Source organism: Sinohyriopsis cumingii, chromosome 10 (assembly GCF_028554795.1).
Source record: "Sinohyriopsis cumingii isolate HCF-2022 chromosome 10, ASM2855479v2, whole genome shotgun sequence".
Taxonomy (NCBI): Eukaryota; Metazoa; Mollusca; class Bivalvia; order Unionida; family Unionidae; genus Sinohyriopsis; species Sinohyriopsis cumingii.
The window spans coordinates 83,208,337-83,221,850 of NC_142970.1; the positions used below are offsets into that span (position 1 = coordinate 83,208,337).

Below are 13,514 nucleotides of genomic sequence, written 5' to 3' on the forward strand. Positions count from 1 at the left end.
ACGATGCCACTCAAACTCCTCACGCATATTTACTCGTGGATTTAATACCCACCACCCCCGATTATTTGCGATTTCGTGCCCATCTGTTTCACGACTGGTGCCAAGACCGAGGGACTGTCGTGTACACGTCCCAATAAACAAACATCTATAAAAAGCTCGAACACTTTGAGTCTGTTTCACACCTCGTCAACATGACGTCCCTTCAGTCTCATATTCCCGTCAAATTGGTTCGAGCCTTGTACGCCATCAGTCGAGAAAAACTTCACAAATACGTGTTCGTGTATTAGAAGCCAGTCTCAGAGAAGTCTTACGATGGTTCACGGTGACAGCACGTCAATTCTTGCAAGGCATCATTCACATCCCACATCAAACCAAACTTTTTTTGGCTGTTGAGAGGAACAAAGTAGCCTTGACGTACTTGGACGATCCTCGCATCGACATTCAAACCAGAAAGCAAATCATTTTGAAACCTGGAGGTAGCAGTTCTCTAGGAGGTGTCACCATTCGCTCGCTCATAAAATGTAATTCCAATGCCCCCAAAGTTCTCCCCAAGTAGAAATATTCCCAACAAAGCCTAACGGATCCAAAAGAAGAAAAAGAGTGGTTTCAAGACCAGGTCACAGCAACATAAAAAAATACAAAAGAAAAGAAAAGCCCACAGAAAAGACTCCAGAAAACAGATTCTTCCCGCAAGAGGTCACGACCTACAGCGACGGTGACCGCGTCTCCAGTAGCCTCGGTTTCTTACACTTCTGATGCCTGCCAAACCCAATTTGACAGCCGTTCTTCATAATAACCGGAAACAGCTGTCTTGAAGAAATCATCTACAATATCTTTGAACTTTGAACTGTCTTTGTTAGCATAACACGAATTATATATGTTAAGCTTTCCCAGAGTATACCAGCGTGTAGCTCCTTTCTCTGTGTGACGAATCTTTTGACATTTTACAAACTCCAGACGAGGATAATCTTGAAACATACTGATAGTTTCTATCACACCAATAAATGGTGTGAAATCCATTCCTGCTGTAAAATAATAACCGGAAACAGCTGTCTTGAAGAAATCATCTAAAATATCTTTGAACTTTGAACTGTCTTTGTTAGCATAACACGAATTATATATGTTAACCTTTCCCAGAGGATACCAGGGTGTAGCTCCTTTCTCTGTGTGACTAATCTTTTGTCCTTTTACAACCTTCAGATGAGGATAATCTTGAAACATACTGATATTAGAAAATGCAGTAGCATCAGCAATTCCTGTAGCTTCATAATCTGTATTAGCTTTCAAAGTATATACAAACTCTTTCGGATAACCCTATTTCACACGAAGTAAGAATGCATCACCTTGAATTTTAACCAGTAATGTTTAATAGTAAAGTTATGGTCACCATGTAGAGTGGGATCCAACCACTTATCCAACTTGAATACACTGCTTAACACATAAAATCCTTTTTTACTAGTCTCTTCATCCCTAGCAATAGGTTTCGAATACAAGAACTCCGTTGCGTAGCAATGTTGATTCCTCTTAAACCAGGAAGTAGGTTCATTGTCACGTGATGGCTCAGGATTTTTACTTAAATAAAACACACCAGTCTCTTGAAGGAATTGGTTCATATAAATATAACTGCTCAGAAATTCTTCTCTAGACTTTACATAACTCATCTTCGTGATTTTCTTTTAGACGGAGATTGATCAGTAGAATCTACTTCAGAATCGTCCTAAATGTGGCTGAAGCAAATATGGGATATATCTACGTGAGTTTTAGGCTTTTTTGGTCATTGCCCGGTTAGCATCCTTCGAATTAACATGGCCTGGATTGGAGTGAATATTCCATTACGTGATAGGAATGTAGCTAGTGATATGAAAAGCTAACCAATGTAATAACAAGAATATATCGTCAATTTTCATTACAAATCAAGAGGAAAGGACATGTCTAAGCTAGTGAATAAAGATAATCTTGGCCGAGAGTTGCATAGGAGAAAGGTTGCTCAAGTGAACAAGGATATTTGATTCATATTTGTTAGAACTTTCTTTTGGAGACCGTACTTGTCAAGAACATATTTGACAGCTCAAAATAGCACTCCAGAAAATCTTTCTCAGCAACGATATCTCCTTCTGTTAGTCACTTCCTCTTTATCTTTGGCCACGATGTCAACCAACCCTGATTTAACATTCGTGTTCCCTCATTTGATATTTTAACAAAAATACTAAACCCCTTTCTTAAAGAACTTCTTCAACAGCAGCGACGATATTCTTGCTGATAAGGCTGATTCTACAGCTGATGTAGATGTAAGACAAAAGTAAAAAACAGAGCAGGTGTGTTTTAAAGTTTACTGAATTATCTAAACAACAACTATCAAATCCCTATATTCTACTTCTTTTTATGATAATCGTTTGGGATACGTCACATTTTCTAAAGTCGAAATGCCTACAAACGATATAAAGTTATGTGACTTTTGCTTTATGACACTTGGACAGGCTCTACACTTTACCAGTGTCACGAGAAAAGCATCTGTTCAAGTTATGCCACTTTTGAAATCCCGCACACACTTGCAATTTGACCTGAAAATCTGTACTTCTTTATCTGTGGATATCCCACAGACCTGTTCCAGCATATAGAGCTGATTAAGAACTTTAGGAATGTCCCCTAATTTTTTATACAGAAATGTCAACGCTTTGATGTGTATTTTCTTTTCTCACCCATTATTAGTGTTTAGGTATGTTCCCAAAAGACAAAAACAATTTTGAAAAAATAGTTTTCAATTGAGGTTTCTCTTTGTTCATACATTTTGTCAAGTTGTTGGTGTTTGGCAGATAGCATCCATATACCTTCTCAAAGGGAGAGGCATTTCTACACATGGCATTGCCTTTGATAAATTTGTTTTTTAGTTTGGTTAGTCATCGTTCATCTTTAATATTAGTTTATAAATCATTTCTTTTTATAGAAGATTTAAGGCTTTCAATTATTGTAATGTTATTTATGTTGTTTATTCGGTTGCTAAAAATATATATAGCAAAGTGCTGAAGTTTGTTCAGTTTTCATATTTCAAGCCCTACAAAAAATACCAAGTTTGTCTTGAAAGAACATTGAAAGTTTCCAGGACGTGAATGAAAACCCGCCGTTTGTTACTGCAGTTAGATATTATTGTGTTCATTCTAATCATGCTTGCCTTATATCTTTGTGTTTTAGAGGTCATATTTCTTCTTAAGTAAATATACCAATCAATAGAGAGACAGCTTGGGTCATTATCCTTGACGTTCACTGAAATTTATCTTCTTTACTTCATACAAACAAAAAATACCATACCACTCAATACTGTTACACTTCTGACTCTATCATGATAGTGTGACTGTGAATGTCAAAATGTTTAAGTGAGGAAAAAAAATAAATGTCAGTTTCAAAACGCGGACCAGTACTGTGCCCGTTCAGTAGTTGATGTGGTAAGAAGAAATGGTACCACACACAACAGAGGGATTTAAGTTCACATCCAGTCTGTCTGCAATACAATAGTAACGTAACAACGCAAGAGCGTAGGCATTATTGTGCCACACTGCCTTGGAACAAAACAATGCATCACTCGTTGCAAGCCATTTCATTAGATAGTCTTCTTTTCTTACTGCGTTGGCTTCGAATTGACTTCAATAGCTCTTCACATAGGCCATGTTTTCTTTTGGATTTTGTCGCTAGGCGGTTTACAAAAATAATTAAAAAATTCAACTAATGCACGAGCAATCGTACCATGGGCGATCCATGGAAATCGTGTCAATCGTATTGTAAAATGTCTCAAGGAATGTTTTATTGTACTATTCTGTGAGACTGTTATAGTCGCATTCGTCATCAATTCACTCTGTTTTGTTCGTTTCTTTTTAATGGAGGATTTTTCTTATGGATTTGGTAATCTAAGTTAAATGTGTGTTTCGAACAAAACGTTTTTAGCGAATATTTACCATCAAAAACAAACATAAGTGTCTTCATACTTTATAAAAGTAGGAATAACTTAGTCTCTCTCTCTCTCCGTCGTAATAAGTTTGATTGAGATCCTAATGGTATTTGTTCCGTTTGAAGATGCCTCTCCAAAAATGTGATCAATAGTTACCATAATTATGTGAACTTTACTGTTTGTCATCCATGATTTTAAAAACGTACACCCTTACAAATTGTAAGTCAGTAAATAGTTGGATGAGATAAAATCTTGAGTTAACAAGCTTGTACAATTCAGATATCTTAGTTTTATCCTTATTTTGGCACTGCAATGTGTTACAGAATAAATTTCTAGCATTAGATTTAGAGTTTTTCACAAAGGAAAGAAACTCACGACTTTTTCAAGAAAGACGCGAGTGACATTATACTGTATAACCCTGCGTAGGGATATGTTAAGCAAATGTTAGGCAGTCGGTCAACAATAAATATCTTACTACCTTTTTATGAAATTGATGGATGAATGAAAACAATGAACATATTTCACATATAATATATGGTTTTCTTAATTGTCTTTGTCCTATAATACCGCAAACAAATAACAGAACCAAAAATGGTGTGCTTTTTTCTGGATTGTTTTGCCATTCTTTCTTTAATGCTAAATCTGTCTGCCCATCTCTCAAAATACTAGTCTCCAGACTTACTGTCATCTAATGCAGTAACAATTGTGTGTGTGCGAGCGTAAGTGTGTGTGTGTGTGTATGTGTGTGTGTTTTATCTTAACAAAGATCTTGTTCCTACACTATGTGGATGGCAAATAATGTGGCTTTGTTCCTTCCCTTCTGTGTTGATAGCAGATAGTGGGGTTATTTTCTTCCCCTCCTATGTTGATAGTAGGTATTGGCTTTTTTCTTCCCTTCTGTGTTGATAGTAGATATTGTGTGTGCACGTGTGTATGTGTATGTGTGTGTTTTTGTAAGTATGCGCGTAAGTGTGTGTGGGTGTGTGTGTATGTTTTATCTTAACAAAGATCTTGTTCCTACACTATGTGGATGACAAATAATGTGGTTTTGTTCCTTCCCTTCTGAACCAACGGTACCTAAAGTTGTCAAAGTTGGTTTCCTACAAGTTAAGGTTGAGATATACATACCAAATCCCCTCCGATGCTACAAATGTCAAAAATACGGTCATCATGAAGACCGCTGTTCCAGAAACCAAGTATGTGGACGATGTGGAGACCCTTCTCATCGGGAATCCGAGTGCAAAGCCACTCCGCATTGTGTCAACTGCGGCAAGGAACACCATGCAAATTCAAAAGATTGCGATACATGGAAACAGGAGAAGGAAATCGAAAGGGTCAAATATACATCCAACATTCCATATCCAGAGGCCAGGAAGCTTGTACAAGCTAGAACATCACTCTACGGTCCATCCTTCTCATCTATAGTGAAGAGCAACCAAAAAGCAACGAAAGAAGCCCAAACCCAAACAGACCCACCTGAATCCCCTTCCTTCTTAAACATTCCGCCTTACAAACCCCAGAAAAACTCAACATCGACACAAACAACATTCAACAATCCTCCAACACCAAGATCACCAAACAGTAAAAAAAAGTCGACAACAAATAGGCAGCAAAAAGGTTCTGATGATCCAATAAAACTGCACAATAGGTTTGGAGACTTTGAGGATATGGATGCAGAAGAATCTGCTCCATGTCCTCAAGGTGGCTCGAGACCTAATACCAAAAAATATACCCCCGTACTTCCTCCAGATAAATAACCAAACAGATTGCCTCCGCGAAAGGTCTAACCTAGCTCCAGAATCTTCAATATAAAGTTGTAATGAAGAACACCATTTTACAATGGAACTGTAGAGGACTTAAAGCCAACTACAATGATATTCTTCTGCTTTTAAACGAACATGATCCTGCTGTACTATGTCTTCAGGAAACATTTTTGAAAAATACAGATAACATCACACTTAAAAACTACTCCCTGTTTAACAACTACTCTCAAAATGTTGACAGGGCCTCAGGAGGAGTCTCTGTTATTGTGAACAACAGAGCCCCTCATAGCGTCATCCCTTTAAACACAAATTTACAAGCCATTGCTGTAAGCGTCACTCTTCATCGAGTGATTACATTTTGCTCTATTTACTTACCACCAAACACTAACCTAGTTCCAAACGAATTAGACACCCTTGTTCAACAACTTCCCGCGCCATTTATTTTACTCGGGGATTTTAATGTCCACAACATTTTATGGGGATCAAATCATATAAGTGACAGAGGTCACAAAGTTGAAGACTTTATTTCTAGACACGATCTGTGTCTATATAACACCAAAACACCAACATATTTACACCCAGGCACGGGTACATACACATGCATCGATTTGACAATTTGTTCTCCTTCGCTGCTTTTGGACTATGAATGGAAGGTCGCTGATGACCTTCACAGCAGCGATCACTTCCCAATCTCCCTTGTAAATCTTAACTCTTCAATTAATGAAGTAATTCCACAATGGAATTTAAAGAAGGCCGACTGGTCCAAGTTTGAAACACTCTGTAAAACTAGGCTGAATGAGGATACAGTTTTCAATGTTAACGACCCCATTCAGCATTTTACATCTATTTTAATAGAGATTGCAGAAGAATCCGTTCCCAAGTCCTCGCCGTATTGTAAAAGAACCCAAAAATCTTGGGCACTAAGGAATGTAAGGAAGCCATTAGACTACGCCGAGAAGCATTAAAAAAATTTAATAATCATCCGACGCCCGAAAACTTAAATATATTTCGCATTGTCCGGGCCAAAGCTCGCCGCACAATCAAAGAAAGTAAAAGAGCATCATGGAAGAAATATGTTTCTTCTTTAACTCTCGTTCCTCTGTTAAGAAAGTTTGGGACACTATACGCAAAATAAACGGAAAGAGAAAACAAAACCCTCTCCGACATCTGACACTGAACAATAACAACTTTAGTTCAAAACGTGACATTGCAAATACTCTTGCTGACAGTTTCTCGAACAATTCCTCATCATCTAATTATTCAGAAGCCTTCCGAAAACTTAAAAGTCAAAAAGAAAAGTCACGTTTAAAATTCACATCCAACAACTCGGAAAGTTATAATCAATTGTTCTCACTATCGGAGCTTAGGGAGGCTTTAGATAAGGCCCATGATACATTAATAGCATCACCAAATGTTTGACTCCTGGTGTGGATTGCTCGCTATATGTTGATGATTTTCTCATATGTTATCGATCGAAGCACATGCATACAATTGAAAGACAACTTCAGCAAAATATAAACAAGATTCAAAATTGGGCCAGTGCAAACGGTTTCAAATTCTCGAAGTCCAAAACAGTATGCATGCATTTCTGTCAGTTACGAAGACATCACGACGAACCTCACCTCACGCTGGATGGAACACCTATTCCAGTTGTTGAGGAAACAACATTTTTAGGTATTATCTTTGACAGAAGACTGACTTTTATTCCACACCTAAAGAACTTGAAAGCTAAATGCTCAAAAGCACTTGACCTACTTAAAGTAGTAGCGCACACTGACTGGGGTGCTGATAGAAAAGTCATACTCAATTTATATAAAACGTTTATACGGTCCAAACTGGACTATGGTTGCGTTGTGTATGGTTCAGCCAGAAAATCATATTTGAAAATGCTTGACCCAATTCATCATCAGGGAGTAAGACTGGCTCTGGGAGCATTTAAAACATCCCCGTGTGAAAGCCTACTAGCTGAAGCGAATGAATCACTGCTTTCGCATCGTAGAGAAATGCTTTCCGCACAGTATGCTCTCAAATAAAAATCAAACCCTCTGAATCCTGCTGTTTCGGCTGTTTTTCCAACCCAAATACAAAACCTTATACGAAAACAAACCAAACGCCATACCTTCCTTTGGCATTAAAATATCATCCAGCCTTGACAGCACAAAAATTGATCTTTCTACAATTCAGAAAACGTCCATCTCCGAAACAGCACCCTGGCTACTTAAACAACCAAAAGTACTTTTTACGCTACACGATGGAAAAAAGTCAGAGACAAACCCTTCCGTCTTCCACAGCTGTTATCAAGAACTTCTCACCGAATATAAAAACTACACAAGAATTTATACCGACGGCTCAAAGGATGAGGAAAAGGCTGCTGCAGCCTTTGTTTGTGGAAATCACACAACGCAAGTTCGCTTACAAATGGAACATCAATTTTACAGCCGAAATCAGAGCAATAGACCTTGCTCTGCAACATATAGAAAAGAAACATATTTTAAACAGTATCATCTTCTCCGACTCGCTATCAGTACTCCAGTCACTACACAATAGTAAACTGGAGAACCCATTATTGAAAAACATACTCGTCAAAAATACCGAGCTGAGTGTCTCCCACAATATAATATACTGTTGGTTACCTAGCCATATTGGTATTAAAGGTAACGAAAAAGCAGATCGCGCTGCTAAATTGGCCCTTACTCAAGAACCATCTGATTTTAAAATACCGTATACTGATTTTAAACCTTGTATCAGAAAGTTCTATCGTCAGAAGTGGCAGGCATCATGGAATGATGCCGTGAATAACAGACTTCATGCCATCAAGCCAACTCTAGGAGAATGGACTCCTTCCTACAGAAAAATGCGTAGACAGGAGGTAGTCACTGCAAGAATCCGAATTGGTCATACTTATATCACCCACTCCAATCTACTAAAACGTGAAGACCCACCAGAGTGCATTTCTTGCAATGAACCATTCACTGTCAAGCACTTTATGATAGAGCGTTTTGATCTGCAACCTACGCGCGATCGTTATTACATAGTCCATGACATGAAAGAACTTTTTGATACTATAAACATCACTCGTATTATAGAGTTCCTGAAAGCAGTGAATATTTACTCTAAACTCTAACTTTTAAGTTGTCACCTTGTGCAGTTTTATGCAATATATATACCGTCGCTTTTTAATACCTTTTCATCATTTTTCATTAACATACAACATTTACATCCCCCGTTGATCGGGAAGCTTATTTTTCACCGTTACCATCTTAAAGTTTTAATTTCAACTATTTGTGTTTTAATATCGCTGGTCGATATGAGACTTATCATAATTTTTAAAAGATTATACCTATAACATTTTGTTTGGCGCTAAATAGCCTTACAGTGCTGATGCGCCGTTAAAACTAAAATCGATCAATCAATCCTTCCCTTCTGTGTTGATAGTAGATATTGGGTTATTTTCTTCCTCTTCTATGTTGATAGTAGATATTGGCTTTTTTCTCCCCCTTCTGTGTTGATAGCATATATATTGTGTGTACGTGTATGCGTTCACGTATCTTTGTGTGGATAGTAGAGTGTGTGTTTGTATGCGTTCGTGTACGTTGTGTGCATAGTATAATGATGTTTTTATTTTCTCCTTCCCGTGTGAATATAGTATATTTTGGGATTTATTTTTCCTCTTCCCGTGTGTGGATAGTACATTTGGGTTTTGTTTATTCTCATCCTTCCGTGTGTGGATAGTATATATGGGGGTTCGATTTTTCGCTTCTTCCCGTGTGTGGATAGTATATTTTTGGTTTGTTTTTTTACTCGTCCCCGTGTGTGGATAGTATATTTTTGGTTTCTTGTTTTCTCCTTCCCGTGTGTGGATAGTATATTTGGGGTTTGTTAAGAAAGAAGGGGAAAGAATATGAAGTTGGTGGAGAAAAGGAAGAAATTAAGAGAACAAGAAGAAAACTTAAATCCCTTTTCAGGGCCACTCATATGCCTTGAAAAGATATTTATTTTCTTTGTCTAAAGAAGTTCCGGGTCTTGTAGGGACTGTCATCGCAGGAAAGGACGATTGGAGGGTGGCGGGTAAATGTTGAGTGACAGAAGAATCTTTCGGGTCCCGTAGGGACTTTCATTGCTGGACAGTTCATCCTTCGTGCTTGCGTTACAATGGGTTTGAAGGTGATTTACCTTCTTTGGAATTTTCTTCTTCTGAATATGAGTCAAGGCATATGGTTTATTTATTCAGTCAATATGGGCAAGCAGATACAGAAGATACTCCGTCAGGTTTGGTCAAGGATATTCAATATTTGTATTGTTTATGAACTGGCTGAACTTGCCACTCCGCTACCAGCTACCCGCTGAACTAGCTGAATTTACCCGCTACCTGCCACCCTATACAACATTCCGACTTTGCCTTGTCGGTATGCAAGCCAAATATTCCACATGTTTATTTCCCATTGACGCAAATCGTGCCCAGTGATCTTATCCCCTACCCGCTACCCTATACAACAACCCAACTTTTCCATGTCCGTATACAGTTTCAATATTCCCCATGTTCAATTCCCATTGTCCGTAAACGTTCCCAGGGTGATCCGAAAAATATCTTCTGTATACGTTCCCAAAGTGGGTCTGTAATGTATTTTTCCATTGTCCGTAGTGTATCCCACTTAACTACTATCAGCAAAGATGCTTAATTTTAGACAATACAACCAGGACTAAAAAGTAATTATCGATTGTTTCTACTACGATGAAGAGAAATGTATGGTTGCATTCCCTATTTATTATGTAATACCACACTGACTAAGCATGGAAGACACAAATCTTGGCTGTTATTTAACAAGGATGCATTCGCTCCGCTAACAATCATTTAGAGAAGAGGAAAGAAAATCAGTTCAGACATCATTTAATGATGTAATTGATCTGTTTATATATTAACGTGGTCATATGTACCCAGCCCTTATAATATCAAAAGTTTTAAATATTCCTCAGGCCAATATTTGCTAAAATTGTATGCCAGGTGCACAATTAAAAAAAAGTACATGGATTGAAGTGCGATTGTGTCTTGCACCTGAAGAAGTTAAGATTTTCAAACAGTAATTCTACTCGATTACGTACTTTATCGAATAACCATGTTATAATCTAATTGTTACGGACTAAAGAAATAATCAAAGCTGAACAGCTACATGATGAAGTGACCATGAGAACCTCTTTTCTCTTGAAATATAAGAAAGGTTGTTGGGAGATGCTATTTACGGATTCTTTTGAGCGACCACAGACCACAGCAACCGTTATAGTTTCACAAGCAAATGTGCTGTCAGTGCTACATCCCTAATAGCCAGTGTGGCTAGCGGTGATGTTACAATAATTTCAATGCGCCTGCGTTCACGAATACGTGTTTATTTGGCACTTCTCGCCGCAGCACAACTTAAATGCAATGCAATTAATAATTATTCTTGATGTCTACTGACAGAAATTGAAAATGCCCGATGATTTCGTGCACAGATACGGGACCAAGACGTCCTGACAAATAAAAATAACGGATTTATAAATAGTAAAAATCAAGTAACTATTTCTTAGAATGCATTAATCACTCTGCCAATATTTTGCTTTTGTATGATAACTTTACTTGCGGACACCAATGAGGTAAAGGCTTACCACTAGTTTAGGTGCACTTGCTTAAGGGTAAAAGGCATGCGGTATTAAAAGCTTGCGCCTATATTACCTGCCAAAGCCGTGTAATGTTTTTACTTCATGAGCTGTATCCCAAAATAAAAATGTTGTTTCTATGAGTCGTAAGCTAAAACCATTTTGATATATCAAAATTTTAATATATCAAAATCTTGGTAGAGGCTGCTTTTTAAAATGGGGGCAAATGATTCTGCCATAAAGGGAGCAAATACTTATTAATGATATTGGGAGTAATTTAGATGAAATGCATGTCATAAATGAAAAAATATTCATTCATCGTCTCATGACGCTCCAGTTATTCCACTTGTTTGCCTCTATAAATACTGTTGAGCTATTGTTTAAGTTATGAAGTTGCGGTTACATTTCTAATTTATTAAAGGACACTTTCAGTTAGATAATATATAAAAGCAATCGGTCTGTCCCTGTAATACCATTAAGCTGGAAATATTAAATTGTGTTCTTAAATGTGGGAATATAAAAGAAACAAATATCGTGGGCTTTGTTTTGTGTTTAGAAACATTTTACGAAACCTTATAGGCTATACCAGGTGGCCAGCTTATTTGGCAGAGGATGAACCCGAATGAAATCCCGATAAAGACTCAGATGCAGTCACCTTCGAGGTTTCTCGTATAGCCGTGCTGGCCGACCCGAGATATTAACCCAGGCAGACATTGGTGGTTGATGATGTCATTGACCACAACATTCGCAAACAAATTCTGGTTTACATACACAACGTTTGTAGAACCGGGCTTTGCTTATAGTATGAAGACCATTCTCCTTTCTGAAATCGTTTTGACTTTTATACCTGACCTTGCTTGTCAAATAAAAAGCTAAAGATGTCCTTAGCGTCTTAAATGCAAGCCAAATGCAAAGTTTATTCAAAACATGTGCTGAAGTTAAGGACTTGTGTGGACGTGCCTTTTTTAATCCCTGTTACCTTGACCTTTTGATCCCAAAATGAATAGGTAATTTCAATGACTCAATGCAAGTTTTGTCAAAGTAGGGGATACGACCGTATATATCATGACGAAACCTCTGGCACCATTGATCACCAAAATTGATAGGCATCTTTCTCATCTCAGATGAACATGATTGACAACGTTTGGCCAAGATATTTGGTATAAAGAAACGTTCTGGTGTAAAAAGAGTTTTATTGTTCAGTAAATGTAACCCTGACCTAGTACCTTTTATGAAAAAGTTAACAATCCCTCTCCTTGCAGAAACTCAATACATATGTGCGATACTGAAATTAAAAAAGGACAAGCAGGCACAATGGATGCCAGACAGCATCATAGCATAATGTTCTGTGCTTTATACAAGTTATTTAAATTTAAAATGGATCCAGGAGTATACTTAGCAGATGAAGAACACAACATATAAACTGATACTTGCTCTCAGTCTGTATTTCAAATGTGTTAAGAAAATTAGCCATACCTTATTCTATAGAGATGACAACATCTTGAAGTAATCTGCCTAACTGTATTTAAACTGTCTAAAAAAGTCATGCATACCTTTTTCTTGCACAGACCATTCCTGGCTAGTTAAGGAAACGTCCACACAGTGCATATGGATGTCAATGCCTTCAGTACTTGTTCTCTCGGAAATATTTACATCTTTTCCAAGAAGACGTCGTACTAGTGTTGTCTTCCCGACGCCATAATGGCCAACAACCATTATCCTAATATTGTAAACCTTTTCTTTTCCATATTTCAACGCGTCTCTATACAACTTGAGAGATCTTTCATCCATTTGTAAAATTTCTGTTGGAACACCTGGACCTAAAATGAAGCAAATTAAATTCAAAATTATATTGACTCTAAGTTTATAAATAAATTCTAACAACATATATTTACGAAATTGGGCTACAAACTCATAAAAATACTACCCTTAATGATATAAACCAAAGTTATGTCTGCCATGTGGAAAAGATTCAACATTACCGAGGTACCTTAATATCAGCATTGTCCATGGCAAGGTTTGGCAACTATTTAGGACATTGTCATGCCAACCTACACTGATTCTATATTGAAAAGAATTCTCCCAAGTTCTTATTATTTTAATGTCGGATCTCACACGCATACAAGTACACACCCATATATATATATATATATATATATATATATATATATATATATATA

At 37.4% G+C, this 13,514-nt stretch overlaps 1 protein-coding gene across 1 annotated transcript in view; it reads right to left on the reverse strand.

The window, feature by feature from the left end:
- LOC149790484 (uncharacterized) overlaps positions 1–13,200 on the reverse strand; it is a 63,943-nt gene extending 50,743 nt beyond the window's left edge. The window contains exon 1 of the mRNA XM_089972532.1: positions 12,888–13,200. Coding sequence (XP_089828658.1) covers positions 12,888–13,125 — 238 coding nt within the window. The 5' untranslated portion in view covers positions 13,126–13,200. The remainder of the gene's footprint in view (positions 1–12,887) is intronic.
- Positions 13,201–13,514: the final 314 nt, after the last annotated feature.